Below are 21,161 nucleotides of genomic sequence, written 5' to 3'. Positions count from 1 at the left end.
AACTGTTCATCACCAAGGGTAAACTTGTCTAATATAATGTTTGTATTATCCTCATTTCTGGGTTGTTTGCTTACAACAGTACTGCCCAATGCTTTTTATTCTTTCTGCATCCTCCTACATACTGTGTTAAAGTCTCTTTGGTGATTATTTAGTGCTTTTGGGATAAGGTTGTAATTCATCAAAATGAATAGACTACCCAAGAAATAGGTATTTTCCAGTATATGTGCAGTATTATGAAAGTGTATTTTGCTCTTAATTTTAGTGTTGAATAATCTGCAAGGTTGCCACCATCTTGGGAACACATCAACAAACTGAATGCTGTGACAGTTACTTGTAAAGCATTTAAGTATGTTGATATTGATTATTTCTCCTTTTATATATGTATTTGTTCGTTATCGCATTATTTTTTGTGACCTTGCCTGTCCTCCAGGACCAAGGTAACAAGACTTATATACAGTGAAGAAGTGAAGGATGCAACAAAGCAAAAGAGAGAAGCAAAGAAAAGGTGGGATGGGACCCTGATGGAAGAGGACTGGATGGCCTATAAGGAAGCAAATAAATTAGCAAAGAAAACTGTAGCAATTGCTAAGGATAGAGCATATGATCAGCTTTACAAAGAGCTAGATACCAAGGAAGGGCAAGGAAAGATTTTTAAACTAGCACACATGAGAAATAAGAATACCAAGGATATAACACACATAAGACAGATTAAGGATAAGGATGGAAATATACTGAGAAATGAGAGAGACATAATGAGATGGGAAGAATATTTTGAGGCCTTATTGAATGAAGAAAATTAAAGATTTCTAAGAGGAGACAGACACACAAATTGTGGACCAGTCACAGAAATAACAAAAGCTGAGGTTAGAGTGGCACTGGGAAAGATGAAAAACAGTAAAGCGGTGGGACCAGATGGCATATCTGCAGAAGCCTGGAAGGCTCTTGATGAAAAAGATTATGGAAAGTGAGACGATACCCGAAAAATGGAGAGAAAGTATATTAATCCCAATATTCAAAGAGAAAGGGGACATACAGTGTTGTGAAAATTACTGAGGAATAAAGCTCAAGTCACATACACTGAAGGTATTTGAAAGAATTATGGATGAAAGATTACGGCAGCAAGTTTTCATCGGTAGACAGCAACTAGGATTCATGAAGGGGCTTAGTACTGTGGATGGTATTTTCCCTCTGAGACAAATTATGTAAGTACAGAGAGAAGCAAAAGGTCTTGCATATGGCCTTTATAGACCTTGAGAAGGCATATGACAGAGTACCACGACAGGAAATATGGAGATGTTTTGGGGAGAGAGGAGTGATGGAGAAGTATGTCAGAATGATCAGGGAGATGTATAGAAATGTAAAGACCTGCGTCAGATCTACAGTTGGAAGAACAGAAAATTTCCAAGTTGGAGTCGGGCTACATCAGGGATCTGCTCTAAGCCCACTTCTGTTTAACATCGTCTTGGATGTGTTAACGGAGGTTGTAAGGGAGGAGCCACCATGGTGTCTACTCTATGCAGATGACATAGTCTTGGCAGCCGAGAACAGGGAAGAACTGGAGGGGAAACTTGAAAGATGGAGATATGCCTTGGAGAGTAGAGGTTTAAGAATAAGCAGGAAAAAGACAGAATATATGACAACCGAATTGGATGGCGACCAGCAAACAACAATCAAATTTGGCGGAGGAAGCATCAAAAGGGTTCATAAATTCAAGTACCTTGGCTCAGTGATTGACAATGAGGGGAACATGGAAGAGGAAATTAACGACCGGATTCAGTGTGGTTGGAACAACTGGAGGAAGGTGTCTGGTGTCATATGTGATAGGAAAGTTCCTATCAGATTAAAGGGCAGAGTGCACAAGGCAGTGGTCAGACCAGCAATGACATATGGATTGGAAGCAGCACCTCTAAAGAAAATAGAGGGTAGAAAGTTGAATGTAACCGAGATGAGGATGGTTAGGTGGATGAGTGGAGTAACCAAAAAGGACAGGGTTAGAAATTAACATATTAGGGGTACAGCAAAAGTCACTGATGCATCAAAGAAAGTGCAAGAGGCAAGGTTAAGATGGTATGGCCACCTGATGAGAAGAGAAGAGCAACACATGGCGAGAGAAGTGATGGACGTGTAGGTGGATGGAACACGAAGGAGAGGAAGACCTAAGACCAGGTGGAGAGATTGCATTAGAGATGATATGAGGGAGAAGGGAGTATGGAAGGAAATGACACGGGACAGAGGAAGACAGAGGAGACTCATTAGAAACGGTGACCCCGAATGGGGATAAAGCTGGGAAGAAGAAGAAGTGATCATTCATACACATTTATTGATACAGCAAAATGTAAAGGTCTATACTTATTTAATGAAGTTTCTTACTGTCTAGCTGTGCAATACACACACACACTATATATATATATATATATTCACTTAAAATTAATTTTTATTCTTGATATATATTTATGAATTAAGACGCTATTTGTAATTATTTAATGTAATTTCTTCAGCAAATGTATCCTTAATACTAAATATTTGGATCACAACTTTCATCTCTGATTTCATCTTTCAAAATAGGGTACCAGTAGTGATAGTAGCGTAGCTACTACGTAGTTTACCTCAGTTGTTTGTGATATTTTTTGTTTGTATCTCGTATTTGTTAAATGGATCGCTGGGTAATTCGAAAAGTGGATGTAAAAGAAACTTCAGATATACGTCATTAGACTGAAGAAGGGGATAATAATGTAGTTACAACACCGTGTCAGTCAGATATGAAAAGGAGTGTTGTTGAACCAAGCAGCAGCGGTCAACCACAGCCAAAATGGCGAAAGTACCAAGAAGATTTTATTCAGTATGGTTTTGTATGCCATGTTGTTAATGACATTCATCATCCTCAGTGTGTTATATGTTTGGAAGTGTTGGCTAATGAAAGCTTAAAGCCGGCAAAAATGAAAAGACACCTGCAGTGGAAGCACCTGTCATTCACAAATAAATCAATAGATTTTTTCTGATGCAAGAAAATGGAGTTACAAGGACAAAAGCAAGTGATAAAAAAAAATGTTGCATTACCTGTCAAAACTCAAATGGCATCATATGAGGTTGCATATCTTATTGCTCAGAGAAAAAAGCCACACACATTAGGGGAAGAACCTATCAAACCTCCTGCACTGGCAATGTGTAGAGCTATTCATGGAGAAAAGATGGCTCGCGAACTTGAATCCATACCCCTGTCAAACAATACGGTTGGTAGGCGAACTCATGAGATTGCAAGTGACATACTGATTCAGTTGATGGAGAGAGTTAAGAATGAAAATTAATTTTTACAATTAGATGAATCAACCGACATTTCTAGTTCTCAATTACTTGCATTTACAAGATATAGCTTCAAGCAAATTGAATGAAGATATGTTGTTTTGCCTTGCGCTAGAATGAATACTGGAGATGATATTTTCATGGCATTAGATAAAAAACTTCATGAACTTGGACTTTCTTGGGATCAGTGTGTAGGTATATGCACAGATGGAGCCGGGGCAATGTTAGGTAAAAAAAAAAAATTAAAAGCAAAGGTACATAATGTGGCTCCTCATATACGTTTTACTCACTGTATTATTCATCGAGAAGCTCTCGCTTGCAAAGCCAGTGTTCCCGAACTTAAAACTGTTCTTGATACAGCTGTCAATATCCTCAACTACATAAAATCACGCCCTTTGAATGCCAGGTTATTTGCTTCACTGTGCAAAGACATGGGCTCAGACCATGAAGCATTGTTGCTTCACACAGAAATCAGATGGCTCTCCAGGGGAAAAGTTTCCACACTGCTGTATCAGCTGAGAGATGAGGTCCTCCTATTCCTTCTGGAATCAGGCTCTGAATTTAGTGTATTCATGACTGATAGTAGCTGGTTAGGAAAGCTAGTGTATTTATCATGCATTTTTGATAAACTTAATGAGTTAAATCTTCCCATACAAGGCCCGAACACAAATATTTTGTCATTGTTCGACAAGATGAATGCATTCTCAAAGAAGCTTGAGGTATGGATTTCACGAGCTGAAGAGGGTAACATTGAAAGTTTCCTGAACTTAAAGAGTTTGGAGAGGAAAATGAGTTATGTCTGGATAATTTGAAAGCAATAATAGTTAATCATCTTCGAAATCTTCTTAATCACTTCAAGAAATACTTTTTAGAAGAGGCAGATCTAGAACAGTATGATTGGATACGAATGCCATTCACTGCTCCTGGAAATCATTTATCATGTGACCTCGAGGAAGCACTGCTTGAATTATCTTCTGATAGAACCTTACGACTCAAGTTTGGGTCAACAACATTGAATGAGTTTTGGATATCAGTATCAGAGGAATATCCTGGTTTATCAAAGGCAGCACTGAATATCTTAACACCGTTTGGATCGACTTATCTCTGTAAAACTACCCTTTCTGCATTAACGTATATCAAGAATAAATACCGATCTCAATTGAATGTAGAAGATGATCTGCGAGTTGCAATCTCCGATATCACCCAGAGATTTGAGATCTTATGTTCAAAGAAACAAGCCCATTCATCCCATTAAATTAAACAACGTTAACACACACACACACACTTACGTACTCAACACACAAATATCCTTTTTGTGTTTGTGCACAACACACACACACACACACACACTTACGTACTCAACACACAAATATCCTTTTGTTCATGAAACTTACTTGGCAGATATATATATAGCTGTATTCTCCGAAGTCCGACAGAATTTCAAAACTCGCGGCACACGCAGTGGGCGGCCAGGTGGTAGTACCCATTCCCGCCGCTGGGAGGCGGATATCAGGAACCATTCCCATTTTCTATTCATATTTTTTTCTGTCGCCGGTCGGTAAACACCTGTTTACAGACCTCCGCCCAGGATTTTTGGATTTTGACTCGTTATAAGTATCTGGATTGACTTTTGGTTTTGACTCTGGATTGTTGGATTGGCATACGCGATAGTGGACTGTTTTTGGATTTTGGATTGGCTTTTCTATGAACGTGATGTCGGGATCAAGTTCAGTGAGCTTCAGAGTGTGTGTGAGGAGTGATTGCAAGGTGAGGCTACCGAAATCATCGGTAGACCCCCACACAGTATGTAGGGGGCATGTTTGTTTGCTGGTTGATCGTTGCATTGAATGCAAAAGTTTGACTGAGGATGAATGGAAGGTGTATGAATCCTATCGGCGTAAGTTGGAGCGCGATAGGATCAGGAGGTCTTCCTCTAAGAGCGGTTCTACGAAAGGTAAGGGAAGTAACATTTCGCCTATTTTAACACCAGTAGAATTTGCTTCACCTAATCCTGGTGTTGTTGCCTGAGGGCCCTAGTTCTGTGTCTGGAGAAGGTAATGCCCTTTCTCTGATTCTAGAGTCATTACGCACTCTAGAGTCCAAAGTGTTGGCCCTTGAAAAACGGCTCGAGTAAAGTGTGTGATCGTGCCCCTAGTGTTGTGGAGGGGGCGTCAGATCGGCCCCATAATGCCTCTAGGTCTAGACCTCTGTCGGACTCCCAGACCTCAGGGAGTGGGCATGTCGAAAGCCGCAAGAGGGTTACGGGGGCTCCCCATCCCCACCGATCTGGCGTCCCTTCGGCAGGACCTGTTGCTGCTTCCCAGGCTGCCAAGGAGCGTGCTCAGGCTCGCATCCTTAAGGACTGTTTTTCGTCCTCCGAGGCGCCCTCCCCGCGCAAGGGGTGGAGCGCTCGGAGTGACTCGCGTCCGTTGAAAAGGACTTTCCTCCTAAGAGGACGCTTTACGTCCCCTCTCTCCGCTCTCGTTGCGGTCTTCGCTCTGCGTCGTATGACGCGTTTCCTCCTCAGAAGAGAGGTAGGACGTCGTCCGAGGACGACGCTGAGAAGCGCTTCTCTCGGCTCGGGAGAGGCAGGTTGCTGTTCCTTTGAGAAGGGAAGGAGGCGTCCCCCCGCCCCTCGCCTCTCTGCAGGGCGCAGCCCTTCACCTCCTCTCGGTTCTTCACCTACGAAGAGTATTCTTGCGTCGCTTCAAGACCAATTGTCGACCTTAATGGCTCGGAAGACTCGCCCAGCAGCAGTTGAGCCTAAGCGAAGGAAGGACGCTAGACTGCCTGTCAAGAGGACGAGGCAGTCTCCTTCTCTGTCTCCTCGTTCGTCTCTGTCTCCGCCCGCACGTTCAGGGACGCCTTTGAGGACGCTCGACAGGACGCCTTGGAGGACGCTTTTGAAGACGCTCGGCAGGACGCTTTTGAGACGCTCGTCGGGATGCTTTGCTTGACGCTTTGGCCTGTGGAGAAGGCTTTCGAGAAAGGCGCTCAGAAGGACGCTTTGAAAGCGAAGGCTGGACGCTTGAGCGTCAAACGTAAGGAACGCTCCTCGAGAGAGACTAAGAGTATCCTCTCTTGACGCGCAGCGCGGTCAGGACGCTATTCGTGGTTCGAGCTCTAAAGATCGACAGAAGGTCGGTCGCTTTGAAGAGGCTGATGTTAGTCTCCTCGAAAGCCTTTGTTGAAGGCTAGACCCGTTGGGCGCACGCCCTCTCCAGAGGTTCAATCTCCTTTGCCTCTTCGGGAGGAAGGAGAACATAGTAGTCCGGCGGACTCAGTGGAGGAAGAACAGCCGTCAGTTTCGTCGGTTTCCGACTACAAGGTGCTGGTTCGTCTTTTACGTTCTTTGTTTGGTGAGAAGTTCCAGCCTGCAGCTCCTAAGTCCTCCTCCCTCTCAGTTTTCGTCTTCGAAGTCGGGCAAGGTTTCGGAAGTGGTGGAGATGAAGACTTCCTTGTCCACTAAGAGAGCATTCAAGAAATTGCAGACTGGATGGAACGTCGGAAGGATCAGGGCAAGTCGACTTTTCGCCCTTCCTCCTTCAAGACTCAGTGGGAAAGGCGGCGCATTTGGTATGAGACCAAATCGGAAGTAGGAGTTAAGATCCCGTCTTCTTCCCAAGGGGACTTTGCTAGTCTGGTAGACGCCCAGAGAGATCCCTTTTATCGTCCGCTAAGATTTCTTGGACACCAACGGAGATCGACCATCACATGAAAGGTCTGTTAAAGACTCTGGAAGTCTTTAACTTCCTAGACTGGTGCCTAGGAGTCCTGGATCTTCAATCTAGGAGTCCTGATTCTTTGAGTCTGGGGGAGCTGTCCAATGTGTTGTCATGCATGGACAAGGCCGTCAGGGATGGTTCGGAAGAGTTAGTGTCTCATTTCGGCACTGCTTTCCTCAAGAAGAGAGCGCTCTTATGCAATTTTACAGCGAGGTCTGTTTCTGCATCGCAGAAAGCAGAGCTTCTCTTTGCACCTCTTCGAGCCATCTCTTCCCCCAGGCTATGGTAAGGGACCTGGCAGTGAGCCTACAAGAGAAGGCTACCCAGGATCTCTTGGCCCAGTCTTTTAGACGTCCCGCAGTCCTATCCCGTCGTCGTCTGGACGACCTCCTAGGAAGGTTAAACCCTTTCGTAGCGCTCCTCCCTCGAGAGCTGCTCCTCGAGGGAGAGGACTGGCAAGAGTAGAGGTTCCTTCAAACCTAAAATCCTCTAGTGAGAAGAAAGTCCTTCAGATGCCTGTCGGAGCCAGGCTAAAGTTCTTTGCGGGTGCGTGGAGAGAGAGAGAGATACAGATGCGTGGTCCCTCAAGATAGTGGAACAGGGGTACAAGATCCCCTTTGTGGACCCTCCTCCTCTTTCTACGACTCCCAGAGATCTTTCCCCGTCGTATCAAGGGGAGAAAACAGCAGGTTCTTTTTAGATCTTTTGGATCAAATGATCATGAAAAGAGCGGTGGAGCAGGTCTTAGACCTGGGGTCACCAGGATACTACAACAGACTTTTCCTGGTACCAAAGCAGTCGTCGGGGTGGCGTCCAGTCTTGGACGTAAGCAGCCTGAATCTTTTCGTAGAAAAGAAAAAATTCAAGATGGAAACACCTCAGTCGGTTCTAGGAGCCTTAAGACCGGGCGACTGGATGGTGTCCTTGGACCTACAGGACGCATACTTTCACGTGCCTATCCACCCTCTTTCAAGAAAGTTTCTGAGGTTTATGCTAAGGGACAAAGTTTGGCAATTCCGAGCCCTTTGTTTCGGGTTAAGCACGGCTCCGATGGTTTTTACCATGCTCATGAAAAACGTAGCGAGATGGTTACATTCTGCAGGAATAAGAGTGTCCCTGTATCTCGACGATTGGCTTATCAGAGCATTGTCAGAAGAAAGGTGTCTGAAGGACCTTCACTTCACGTTGGCCTTGGCGAAGTCCCTGGGACTTCTGGTCAACCTCGAAAAGTCACATCTGACCCCAACACAGTCCATCGTGTATCTGGGGATTCAGATGGATTCAGTGGCTTTTCGAGCGTTTCCGTCCCAGGAACGACAGCTGCAAGGCTTAGAGAGAGTTTCGGCCTTCCTGGGGAAGGAAGCTTGCTCGGCGAGGGAATGGATGAGTCTGCTGGGAACCATTTCCTCGCTGGAAAAGTTTGTTTCCCTGGGAAGACTACACCTCAGACCTCTCCAGTTTTTCTTAGCAGACGAATGGAGAGTCAGAGAGGATCTGAATGCGACCCTTTTCATCACCAAATCGGTGAAGAACCATCTAAGATGGTGGTTAGATCCTCGGAAGTTTCGAGAGGGGTTGTCCCTAAAGCTTCTGAGCCCAGACCTAGTGTTGTTTTCCGACGCCTCGGTGTCGGATGGGGAGCAACACTGGGAGGGGAGGAAGTGTCAGGCACCTGGAGGGGGGAACAGGTGTCCTGGCACATCAATGTAAAGGAACTAGCGGCGGTTTTTCTGGTGCTACAGTTCTTCCAACAAAAGGTTGCAGAGAAAGTAGTCCAAGTCAACTCGGACAACACCACAGCCCTGGCGTACCTAAAGAAGCAGGGAGGTACACACTCCCGTCCTCTGTTTTATTTAGCGAGGGAGATTCTGCTGTGGGCAGATGCGAGACGGATAAGGATCCTGACGAGATTTATCGCAGGAGTCCAGAACGTCAGAGCAGACCTTCTCAGCCGACAAGATCAGATCCTGCCGACGGAATGGACGTTGCACCAGGACGTCTGTCGAGAGCTCTGGAGACTGTGGGGGTGTCCGTTAGTCGACCTATTTGCGACGTCGAGAACAAAGAGGTTGCCTCTTTATTGCTCCCCTGTGCTGGATCCGGGAGCAGTCGCGATAGACGCTCTGCTCTGGGACTGGACGAACCTAGACTTGTATGCCTTCCCGCCATTCAAGATCATGGGGGAAGTAGTAAGGAAGTTCGCGGCATCGGAGGGGACGAGGTTGACCCTGATCGCCCCGATGTGGCCCGCGAAAGAATGGTTCACGGAGGTAATGTCATTCATCATAGACTTCCGAGGACCTTGCCCTGGAGGAAAGATCTACTCAGACAGCCCCACTTCGCAAGATATCACCGAAACCTCTCCGCTCTGGGTCTGACTGCGTTCAGACTATCGAAAAGCTGGCCAGAGCGAGAGGTTTTTCTAGAGCAGCTGCAAAGGCGATCGCCAATGCTAGGAAAACGTCCTCGAGAGCTGTTTACCAGTCGAAGTGGGCTTCCTTCAGGGCATGGTGTAGAAAGGAGGGAATTTCCTCTTCCACTACCTCTGTGAGCCAGATAGCCGATTTCCTGCTATTTTTAAGAAATGTACAGAAGCTGGCTGTCCCGACCATCAAGGGATATAGGAGTATGCTGTCGGCAGTCTTCCGACACAGAGGACTTGATCTGTCTGATAACAGGGATCTTCACGATCTCCTGAGATCATTTGAGACATCCAAGATACCTCAGGCGAGGCCTCCTTCTTGGAACTTGGATTTAGTCCTTAGACTTTTAATGTCGAGTCCTTTCGAACCTCTACATGAAGGCGTCTCTTAGGAACTTGACTAAGAAGGCTCTTTTCCTAACTGCTCTGGCGACGGCGAAGAGAGTTAGCGAAATTCAGGCCATTTGTAAGAGAGTGGGCTTCAAAGGGGACAATGCTGTCTGCTCTTTGAGTCCCACTTTCTTAGCAAAGAATGAAACCCGTCGAACCCTTGGCCAAGGAGCTTTGAAATCAAGGGTATGACAAGCCTTGTGGGCCAAGAACCTGAGAGAGTCCTGTGCCCTGTCAGGGCTCTAAAGTTTTATGTCCACAAGACTAAAGAAGTACGAGGTCCCTCAGATAATCTCTGGTGTTCGGTTAAACGACCCGATATACCATTATCCAAGAACGCTTTGGCGTTCTTTCTGAGGGACGTCATTAAAGAGGCTCATTCGTCTTCCACACAGATCGATTTGAGCCTCTTGCAAGTGAAAGCTCACGAGGTCAGAGCTGTCGCAACCTCGCTTGCCTTCCAAAGGAACATGTCGATCAAGGGACATCCTTGACGCCACCTTTTGGAGGAGCAATTCAGTATTCGCCTCACACTACTTGAGAGATGTGAGAACGATATACGAGGACTGTTGTTCTCTTGGGCCATACGTTTCTGCAGACACAGTCTTGGGGCTGAAGGTAGCTCTCTCCCTATCCGTTTAGTTAGGTTTAGGTTAGGTAGTTGTTGTGTTTTTTGGTTGTGGTGAGGCTTTGGTGAAGACCTCCCATCTCTTAGCTTAGTGTTCAGGGGGTCTTGGATAGTTGGTCAGGGGTGGTCAGTTGCTTCGTTGCCCTCATTTGTATGGCTCTATGCTCTTGTCACATTGAGGTCACGTCCCCGTTGACAGAGCATCCAGAGCGCACCAGCACTACAGGTCTCCACCTGGCTGGCAACTCTGATTAAGCACAAGCAGGCTGAAGTGACAGTAATCACAGAGTCTACTTTGCTAACAGGTGAGGAACCAAGGTGTATATCATATACTTAATTTAAGTTTCCTACAAATCCTATTCTGTCTCTTCCCACCATCCGAAGGTGGGATTCAGCTATATATATATCTGCCAAGTAAGTTTCATGAACAAAATGTTATTGTTATAATACAATTAAGTTTGTTCATACTTACCTGGCAGATATATATAATTAAGTGCCCACCCACCTCCCCTCAGGAGACAGTGGCACTGATAAAATATGAATAGAAAATGGGAATGGTTCCTGATATCCGCCTCCCAGCGGCGGGAATGGGTACTACCACCTGGCCGCCCACTGCGTGTGCCGCGAGTTTTGAAATTCTGTCGGACTTCGGAGAATACAGCTATATATATATCTGCCAGGTAAGTATGAACAAACTTAATTGTATTATAACAATAACATTTTTGTGTTTGTGCACAACACACACACACACACACACACACACACACACACACACACACACACACACACACACACACACATATATATATATTATATGTATATATGGATGGTATTTATATAGTTTGTATGTGTTCAGGTTATATATGTACTACTTATATCCCACTGATGAAAATATTTTTTGCCTGGAGGGTTCGCAAAATGTTTGAAGTAAGTTTTATGGGTCGCCAAGTAAAAAAGTTTGGGAACCCCTGCTCTAGACCACATCATCGTTAAAGAAATGGCATATTTTATGGAACAATGAAAACAGTAACAAATTACAGCAGATCAAATTTGTGGTTGAATAATGACTCTTCGAACAGAAAAGAACACCACTCTGAAGTAGTTGTAAATAGAGACTTAGAATTTGCCACACATTTGGCCATTAATATATATACAATTCTTATGTGAATGTCCAAGTTTTGACCAGCAGAGAATGTAATGTTTTGAAAATAGTAAGCAGTTTAGGAAATTTTATCAGAATCTTCAATATTTTTAGTGGATCTGCTTATCAGATTTTTAAAGAACTGCAAGTGATATATATTGATGTAATTTAAATTAATTTATTAAAGACAAAACCTTTATGTCTAGTCTTTTGTAAGTTAAACTATTTTCTAATAATAATATTTAATCTCATTCATTAATGAAGCTTAAGTATTCTCTTGAAGAACTTCATTTTACTCCTGAAAATCTTTCCTTTATCTAGGAGGCAGAGGCAGAACACATAGAAGTTCCAATTCCCAGAGCACGAGTCCTTCGAGGAGGTCTTAATTTTGTTCCCGGAGGGGTGCAGCAGGCTGGTAAAAAGGATGAAAAACGCAAGAAAGATGGTTCAGGTGATGAGTCAGAATCAGAGTTGGCACCAAGACCAATGTTTGGAGCTACTGGTGACTCAAGGTTTGTGAAATTGTTATTCAGTAAACTACTTTGTATATAGCTATTATTTTTTGTGTGATATTTATTTTAAAATGCTGCTTTAATGTTTTTAGAGAAGCCAGATTCTTAATTAACTTTAGAAACTTAGAGAAGTATTATTCAGGTGTCACGTGAAACATACCTTGCTAGATGACTGCATTATTTCACCCTTTGAATGGAATGGAATATAGAGTTTAGGTCAAAGTCCAAGCCTTGAGACCTATGAGGTCATTCAGAGCTGAAATGAAAGTTGAGAGTAAAAGGTTATAAATGTGTAACTGTAGGAAAACCTTGCATTTGGGCTATGAAATAAATGTTAGGAGAAGAAGAAGATGGAAGAAAAATTATATTAATTGAGGTACAGTAGAAGGTATGAAAGGGGTTGCAGCTGGGGGCTGAAGGGATGCTGCAAAGAACCTTTAGTAATGCATACAGTGTACTATGTGAGGTACACTGACGGCGCTAGCCCTCTACAGGGTTCACCTTTTTTAGTGTCCAGTTCTTCTGATAGGTTTGCATAACAAACCTTTATGGAGAATTCTACAATTGGTTAGGTTTTAGCCAGTTAATTTCTGTCATTGTCTGTTACCAGGAGGCACATGAGAGGCAAGTAATTTTCCAAGAGATATTTATTCACCATAGGGCAAAACACTTCATTGACCCACTCAATGAAAATTTGCCTCATGACCCATGCCTTTTTGTTAGCCTTCCACATCAAAGGCAATTTACTCATGTTGACATTGTTTTTCTAGACACTTGGGAAGTTTCAGAGTTATACACCAGTAAGGGTTCCACTCTCAAATCCCCATTGGTATTATTCCCACAGAACAAGAGCATTAGCCTATCCTTTTTATAGGCTTGTGTTCTAGCAGTGACTTTCTTCCTGCATGATGTAGGTCCTCATTGGCATTTTTTTTTTCCAAAAGAAGCTTGTTTCGTCACAATTGAATATGTGTTGGGGGAGGAATCCTTCAGCCTCTACATACTCCTAGAATTCCTAAAAAAATGATTCCACATCACGTTTGTCAGAACTCGCAGCCTCTCCATGGTCCCCTGTATTTGTGTGGGGATAGGTACGACCTATCCTTCCGTGAATAGCTAAAATCCATGAATATTTAAAACTTCCTCCAAAAATGCTTATATGTACCTGAGTATTTTCATAGATTTATCGGAAAAAGTTGTTTTAGTCACAATAATGATGTGAAAATACAGTAATTTTTTAATATTTCCCTGTGAAAAATACCACGAATACATGAATTTTGTTCAAATAATGGATATATACAGTCCATAGAAAAATCCATGAATCTTTAGAAACTTGTAGGATTTATTGTGAAAGAATAAAATTAAATATTTTTGAGGACAGTGGAGTTTTAAATAGGATTCAACTATGACTGTTCTGGCTTTATTGGAATTTTTATTGTGTGTTTCATCTTTATTTCCTTTTATTAATTATATCCTATAGAAGAGTGAATTAAGTTTGTAACATGAGTGACTGCCTAGGTTGTGTCATCAAGAAACTTGGTTATGAGTGCATGCTCAGGGATGTAGTAAGTCTTATTTGTGACATTTTATGCAAGCCTGCTCCTTTACATGAGTGCCCTTGCCTTGGTTATGATTGTTTATGCATTTGATTCTGTTGGTACATCAAACAAAAATAAGAACTTGGCAGAAAGGATGCACTCATTAGTAAGAGTGTCTCAGTTACTTAGTAAACAATAGATAATTACATATTTAAATTCTTTACATGTACAGTATTTTCACATCTAATCTCTAAAAATTAACCTGGAAATAAAACATGACAGAGATGCCTGATGTCTGCATGTAGCAGGCTTGATACCTAAAGGTTAAATTTTACTTCTTCTAATTTAGAAAACCTATACGTATGGGTATAACATTTTTTTCATGTTGCACATGTGGTATTTTGTTTTCAAAGCTTCATTTGCATTATGGATTATTGTAAGCCTGTGAAATACTGTACCTTACAATATATTGCCATTAATCAAGAGGGCATTTGGTAGATGTTGGGGGGGTAATACAACTTTTTTTTTTTATTTCTAGTGATGAGGAAAGTACACCAAGACCACACCTGCCATCCAGTTTTGTCAGTAGTAAGAAGTCATATTCTTCATTTAGCTCAGGACCCCAGAGGACAGAGATTGCTGGTATGCGACGGGGAGGACAGTCCAGCTCTGGAAATGCTGGTCTACTTGGCAGTGGTTTAGGAGATTGGGAAAAGCACACCTCAGGTATTGGCAGTAAACTTTTGAAGAAAATGGGATTTGAAGAAGGAAAAGGATTAGGTAAAAACTTGCAGGGTATTTCAACACCAGTCGAGGCTAACAAGAGGAAAGGAAAGGGTGCTATCGGTTACTATGGTACAGAAAGAAGTGAAAAGTCTCTGAAAGATTTTCCTGTAAATGATTCAGATGAAGAAGAGAAGGAAAAATTCAAAGAACTCCTCCAACAATGGAAAAAAACGGGCAACAAGAAAAAGATTAAGTATATATACAAAAGTGCTGAGGAGGTGATAAGAGAAGGTAAGACTAAGAAACTGAAACCTGCTGATGACAGCCACATTACCAAGACCAAAGTAATTGACATGACTGGGCCAGAAACACGAGTTCTTAGCAGTTATCATGCAATTGGAGGTCAGAAGAATATTATGGATGAATTTGAAGAAAATAAAAATAGAAAGTATGAACATTTTGATCTTCCAGAGCTGCTGCATAATCTTCAGATTTTATTGGATAAATGTGAAGATGACATAGTGATCAACGCTAGAACTCAAGAAAGGGAAAGCGACAGGATAGTCCATCTAGACCATGAGAGGGAAAAATATGAAACTTTACTAGATAGAGAAAAGAAAGAATTGGAAAGTGTAGATCAAGTTATAAGCCTAGTAGAAAGATTGGATACTAGGCACAAAGAACAGAGTTTAAGCTTGAGTGAAGCAACAGCAATATTCACTGAAATAAAATCAGAGTATCCAAAAATATACTATACCTATGAGATACCTTACTTGGCTCCTACATATGTAACACCTCTTTTAAAAGAGTTATTACGGACCTGGAATCCTCTAGCTCAGCCTACGGCACATAAAGAGGTTTTTGCCACGTGGCAAAACCTAGTTGATATAGGGGGAGCACAGCAGCAGCCAGGGACTGATATTCCTATGGATCCATATCATCATTTGGTGTGGGAAACTTGGACTGCTGCTGTAAGATCTACTGTTATGGGACCCTGGGAACCTCGAGACTGCACCCCACTTTTAGCAGTCCTTGAATCTTGGACACTTCCTTTGGTTCCAGTGTGGATCCAAGGCCACCTACTTCAGCACGTAATTTTACCAAGAATAACACGTGCAGTACACAACTGGAATCCTCTAGAAGACACAGTTCCCATTCATACTTGGCTTCAGCCTTGGCTTCCCTTGTTAGTTGATCACCTTCAGTCGGTTTACCCAGTTATACGACAGAAATTATCTTCCGCTTTAATTCATTGGCATCCAAGCGATCGTTCAGCAAAAATGGTTTTGCAGCCTTGGAAACGAGTTTTCAGTGAGATATCTATGACAACTTTAATTCAGTCGAATATACAGCCAAAGCTGGAAGCAGCACTTTTGGAAATGCCCATAACTGCTCACAGCCAAAATCTTGACCCATGGCACTGGTTTCTGGATTGGGATGACCTATTACCTCCTCAGGTTACCTTAGATATTTTGGAACGCTGCTTTTTCAATCAATGGTTTCAGTCACTAGGTACTTGGCTGTCATCAAACCCACCTTATACTGAGGTCATTAGTTGGTACAAAGGTTGGAGAGACTTAATACCAAAGAGTGTAACCAATAGGTTGCAAGTCCGTCAAAAATTTCAGCAGGCATTGGAAGTCTGTATTCGAGGACTGAGTTTCCAACCAGGTGCTGTAGAGCAGTTCAATTTATTGTTAGCTGGTCTTGATAAATTAATAGACCCACCACCACCACCACCACCTGGTTCTCCCCCAAGACAAAGGTCTGTGGACTGGGCAGATATCATCAGTAGTGCACGCAGGGAAACGCTAAGTATGCGTGAAGTAGTAGAGCGTAGATGTCAGGAAAGGGGAACAGTGTTTGTTCCTTTGCCTGATCGAACACATGAAGGAAGGCCTGTTTACAAATGTGGCAAACTGAATATATCATTTAACAAGAATATCATTTACGTGCATACAGAGAGAGGATGGATGCCCAAGAGCTTAACAACATTATTGGATGATGCTTGAGATCTGTTTCTAATTGGTTGTTACACCAGTGTGTATTTGTGCTATGTATGTGGGTGTGTGTTTGTCATGTCACTGTCTAGTTTGCATCTTTATAATGTTTACTAGCAAGAGGCATGCACTATGTTGCATGGGGCAGGAGGGCAGTTGAAGGACTCCGTTTAAATATGGCTGCCAGTCGTGAAGTGGGTCCTTCATCGCACTGCTTTTGATTTTTTTATTGGGAGCAAAATTTCAAAACAAAACCCATAATTCACAATTTATCAGGGGCGCAGACTAATTCAGTACCTTCAGTACCTTTATATGCTGCCATACAGCATATTTGCAAACTTTTTTATCTGTTGGTCAGTTTCATTGTGTAGACAACGATGAGCTCTGTCATGTTTTCAGCTAATCGCTGTGAGTGGTAACTGTTAGTTTCTTGCGAGGGACGACATTGATCTCTTAACACTTTGCTCTTGCAATCTTAAGGACTTCTCTTCAGGTTTTTCGATGACACATATTTGGCTCTTTCTTTCATGATCACGGTTTAATCTTTCCTCTCTCTCCTTGGTACCTTCATTTGCCTTTCTTTTAGCCATAGTTTGTAAGTTTTCAATAAGCTTGCATAATTATACCAGTTGTCTGCCCTCAATAAATGTAGTATTTATGATAGCTGTTCTTGTAATGCATATATTTCTCTAGGTTTAAGTGTCTTTGAAAGATTTTATAAAGAATAATACATATTTAGCTGTACCAACTTTGAAGAATTTTTAATAACCCTTCAGATGAACTGTTGCATGTTCAGTTCATACGTACACCAATTATTTAAAATTGGTGTAACAAAACCAGTAATTTAAGTATGTGGATTTTGGACCAAAAGATGTGTTCTTAAATGTCATGAAAAGTAGAGTGAGGAAAAACTGAACATTTGTGTAGGACAAAAATGATGGCAACAGGTATGTAAAAATAAGAAAGGTATTGAGATTGTGGATGAGAAAACATTGCAGAAAGCCTTTTTAACCCTTTTTGTGGGTCATGTGAAGTGCAGTACACTAGGCTGTAACCATCGTTTTTAATATCCAGTTTGTATAACAATGTTGTTATCTATTGTAAAAATGTTTATATTTATTACCAAAGTTCATATTGGGGGAATATTTAAGTATACAAGACAGGCAGCCTGTTAAATTGTTAATATAATAAGACATTAAATCAGATGTGGAAGAAAATACAGAAAAGAATTAAAGAGCATAATAAATAAAAATACCTTATATGACTAAGAGGCGCTGTTGTAAAGGCAATGCTGGACCCATAATGATAACAACGTGTCTGCTGGCTCTCCCTATGTTTTACCCTACCCAAAACCCACCGGTTTAAAGGGTTGCCAATTGGCTGTGCATAGTTATTCAAATATCTTTAGGCTTGTGACTTGGAAAAACAATGACAGATCCCATAGGTAGTGTTATAAGTTCTGAACTGTGTATCAATGACGTAAATATTAATGACTGGTCCAGTTTTGTGAAGGAAGTCATTGTGCATTGGTGTCTCAAACAAAAAGAAGAAAATTGGTGGACCTTTAACAACTATGGAGATAGATGAGACCAAATTTAGTGTTGTTATGCTAGTCAAAGACTACTAAATTCTTGCACATTGTTGAGTGTAATCAAAGATTACGTTAAACCCAACACAACAGTTATTTCTGATTGCTGGAAGGCCTAAGACTGCCTTGCAAACGAAGGCTTCATTCATTTAAGTCCATCACTCGATGAACTTTGTTGATCCACAAATGGGTGCTCAAAACAAACAAACAAACACAATTCCTAGCGCCTCAGTGGTGTGGTCGGTATGGTGTTGGCGTCCCACCTCGGTGGTCGTGAATTTGATTCGCGGCCATTCCATTGAGGAGTGAGAGATGTATTTCTGGTGATAGAAGTTCACTCTCTACGTACAGGATTACTTTGAAACAAGTTTTCTCCATTTTCTTCTATTGTGCAGGGTCAACCTGGATTTTCATGTAGTTCATATCCTCTTCTATAGCAATCCTCTCTAACCTTTTGTGCTCCACCACTAATCTGTCTTTCCACTTAGACTGGCTTCACTTGACTTGTCCTCTTTCTTGTGGCCAGATCATACTTTGAGATCTGAATGTTTTCCATCTTCTCTAGGCATTTGACTATTTCCTTATCTGCTTCAAGATCCATGAACCTCAGTCCATCCAAAAAACTAATTTGTTGTTACACTGTATCAGAATCTGCTCATTTCTCTTTTATTCTTTATTTTCCATGTCTAGTATTGAGATTAACTCAAGTGTTACACATGTATTGTTGATTAATTCGCTGCCCTTTGATAATCTATTATGATCTCTCTCTGTCTATTCCATATTGTGGTCATCTTCTGATTAACTCACTGCCTTATTTCCTGTTTTTTAGACGAGTAAATCAAGAGATAAGAGATATTCTACCTGTGCCAATTCAGCCCTTCCTCTGTAACAAAATCTTCCTCCTTCTTTATCTCTTCATTATATCTTCTTAAGTATGGTGGGGGTTCAAAATCTCATATCATTTAAACTTTGCAATTCTGCTCCTTTCTTGTGACAACCATTCCCATGGCTTCATGTGGCCATGTTTCTGACCCAATCCATTTCCTATGCATCTGTTTCTGTCCTCTTAAACAGTTTTTCTTGCTCTGATTTTCAATTCTGTAATGTCCATTACACTCTTGCATCTCTCAGGAATTGTTAAATATATGTTATAGTTAATACCAGGTCTTCTGCACACAAGCTATTAGGGGCTTCCGATTTTTTTTACACTGTTGGTTACTTTGATGAATGGTTGTTGGGTCCTGTCTGATCTTTGATGAACAATGATAGTCTCACATTCTTTAGACATTGGTCACATGTTCACCCAAGTTTTTATATCATGATACAGTATACTAACACTTGCTCAGTGAGTCAGGATATTTCATTCAGAGCTTTCATAAGATATACTAAAACATCTTTCCCCTTATGAATCTTTTCATAACTTTGTTGGTTTTACAGTTTTTTATGTCTTATGATCTTGCTTTGCCAACTACCTTTGTTATTTTATTTTTTTTTTTTTCCACACACACTTGTTTTATACTGGTCAGATCTTTGATAATTACCTAATTGTCTTGCCTCTTTCAACAAGTGACAAAGGTGACAAACTTCCTCAGATGGTGCATTTTCTCTTGATTCTATCATCATATCCTACATTTCAGGTTCATCCACTTGTTTTAAGAGTCTAAAAAGTTTGCTTCCATCATCTTATTCTGTCTTTTCTCCTTTTCCCTTTTTTCTATAAAGTATATAATTTCTCATCCAGTATTGTTCTACACGTTCTTTCTTTCCTCATATTTTAAGATTCTGATTCATTCTCTGCCACATTATTGTCTTCCTCTAGTCACATACCTCTTGGCCTCCTGCCTCTTCTTATAGCCTTGACATTTTCTTGGGCCTGTTCTTTATCAGAGTTCGAGTGCCATCATCTGATATCATTGCTTAGAGCTTAGAATGCATGAGGGGCTCAGGTCAGAGGTTCATGTGGTGGAGTCCTTGGCTCTCAGGAGTGAGCCATTTGAGGGTTGAGCTATGTCAATATGTGGTGTCTGATTTTATAATTGTACAGGTGTCTTACCTTACCACATTTTTGCAGCAGCATATTGCAATTTGTCAATTTCTGCTGTAAGAGTAATTTTTTTGTGGGAATTTTCCATTTTGGCTTTCTTCATCTGCAATGCTACATTATTTTGAGTTTCATTATTTCTTTTTTATAAGTTAGGTACAATTTAGTTTTTAAATGTATTGTTTATTTCATCAATTTTGATAAAAGACATCTTTACAATTTCGCTTTGTTTATGTATGGCTTTTATTAATTTTTTTTATTATGAGGTATTATGTATGTATATGCAATTTACAACCATGAATGGTTTTAGAACGTTATTAACTGGTAGGAACAAAAACATATTCCATTACCGTGTATACCTTGAAAATTATTATATGTACTTTGATGAGTATGAAATTTTATCAACTTATTTCATTGTCCTCATCTTCATAATGTTTTTTGTCACCTTTTCATTTATGGGGTAGATGTGAAATGAATTCCCCCATCTCTTTTCTCTCTAGTAATCGTTCTTCCTGAATCCTAATCAGTCCCCTGTACATTCCATGGTTTCATGGCCCTTCATATATTTTGTCATGCTGCTAATTCTGTATTCATAGTTTTTCTCACTAAAATTCCTCATCCCATCCCTTTCCATCGCTTATTCCAAACCATCTCAGTTTTTGAGATCTACTTATAACATCCTCGAAACCAGCTATCTGTTCCTATGTGGCCCTTTATGTCTCCTGCTTTCAGTATCCCTCTGACTATGGCACTTCAGTCAGCATCTGAAAGCCTTTCCAGAAATTTTTATGCTTTTCATCTTCTACTCCTTCCTTCATTCCTTATTATTAATATGATTTTCCATGATATTCTGACTAAGAGTTCTAACATTCTCTAGTCAGTCCCTTTCAACCTACATTTTTTTGTCTTCCCGAGGAACCTTTTAACCTCTTCAGTTTTTAATCTGTTAAAATTAGGGTCTCAGTTGTGCCAGAATATTCTAGTTCTTGATCAGTTTCTTTCATCATAAGATTTTGAAATATCCAGTATCTATTTTCTTCTTTCCCATTGTTATCCCAACATTAAGGGATTGGTTGCCTGATCCACCTTCTCCACTGCCTTCTACCAAAGGCATCATCCTTCACCAAACCTATGCTCTCCACATCTTCCT

The 21,161-nt window shown here is 41.4% G+C and overlaps 1 protein-coding gene across 3 annotated transcripts in view; it reads left to right on the top strand.

The window, feature by feature from the left end:
• The window catches only part of LOC135204051 (tuftelin-interacting protein 11-like), a 69,709-nt gene extending 52,578 nt beyond the window's left edge, over positions 1-17,131 (top strand). For all 3 annotated transcript variants that reach the window (XM_064234016.1, XM_064234015.1, XM_064234014.1), the window contains exons 3-4: positions 11,928-12,118; positions 14,195-17,131. In XM_064234016.1, coding sequence (XP_064090086.1) covers positions 11,928-12,118; positions 14,195-16,394 — 2,391 coding nt within the window. In that variant the 3' untranslated portion in view covers positions 16,395-17,131. The remainder of the gene's footprint in view (positions 1-11,927; positions 12,119-14,194) is intronic.
• The last annotated feature ends 4,030 nt before the right edge of the window (positions 17,132-21,161 follow it).

The sequence above is a fragment of the Macrobrachium nipponense genome, chromosome 44 (genome assembly GCF_015104395.2).
Source record: "Macrobrachium nipponense isolate FS-2020 chromosome 44, ASM1510439v2, whole genome shotgun sequence".
Classification (NCBI taxonomy): Eukaryota; Metazoa; Arthropoda; class Malacostraca; order Decapoda; family Palaemonidae; genus Macrobrachium; species Macrobrachium nipponense.
The sequence above is the reverse complement of the archived record's forward strand: the minus strand, read 5'-3'. Positions and strand labels throughout refer to the sequence as shown.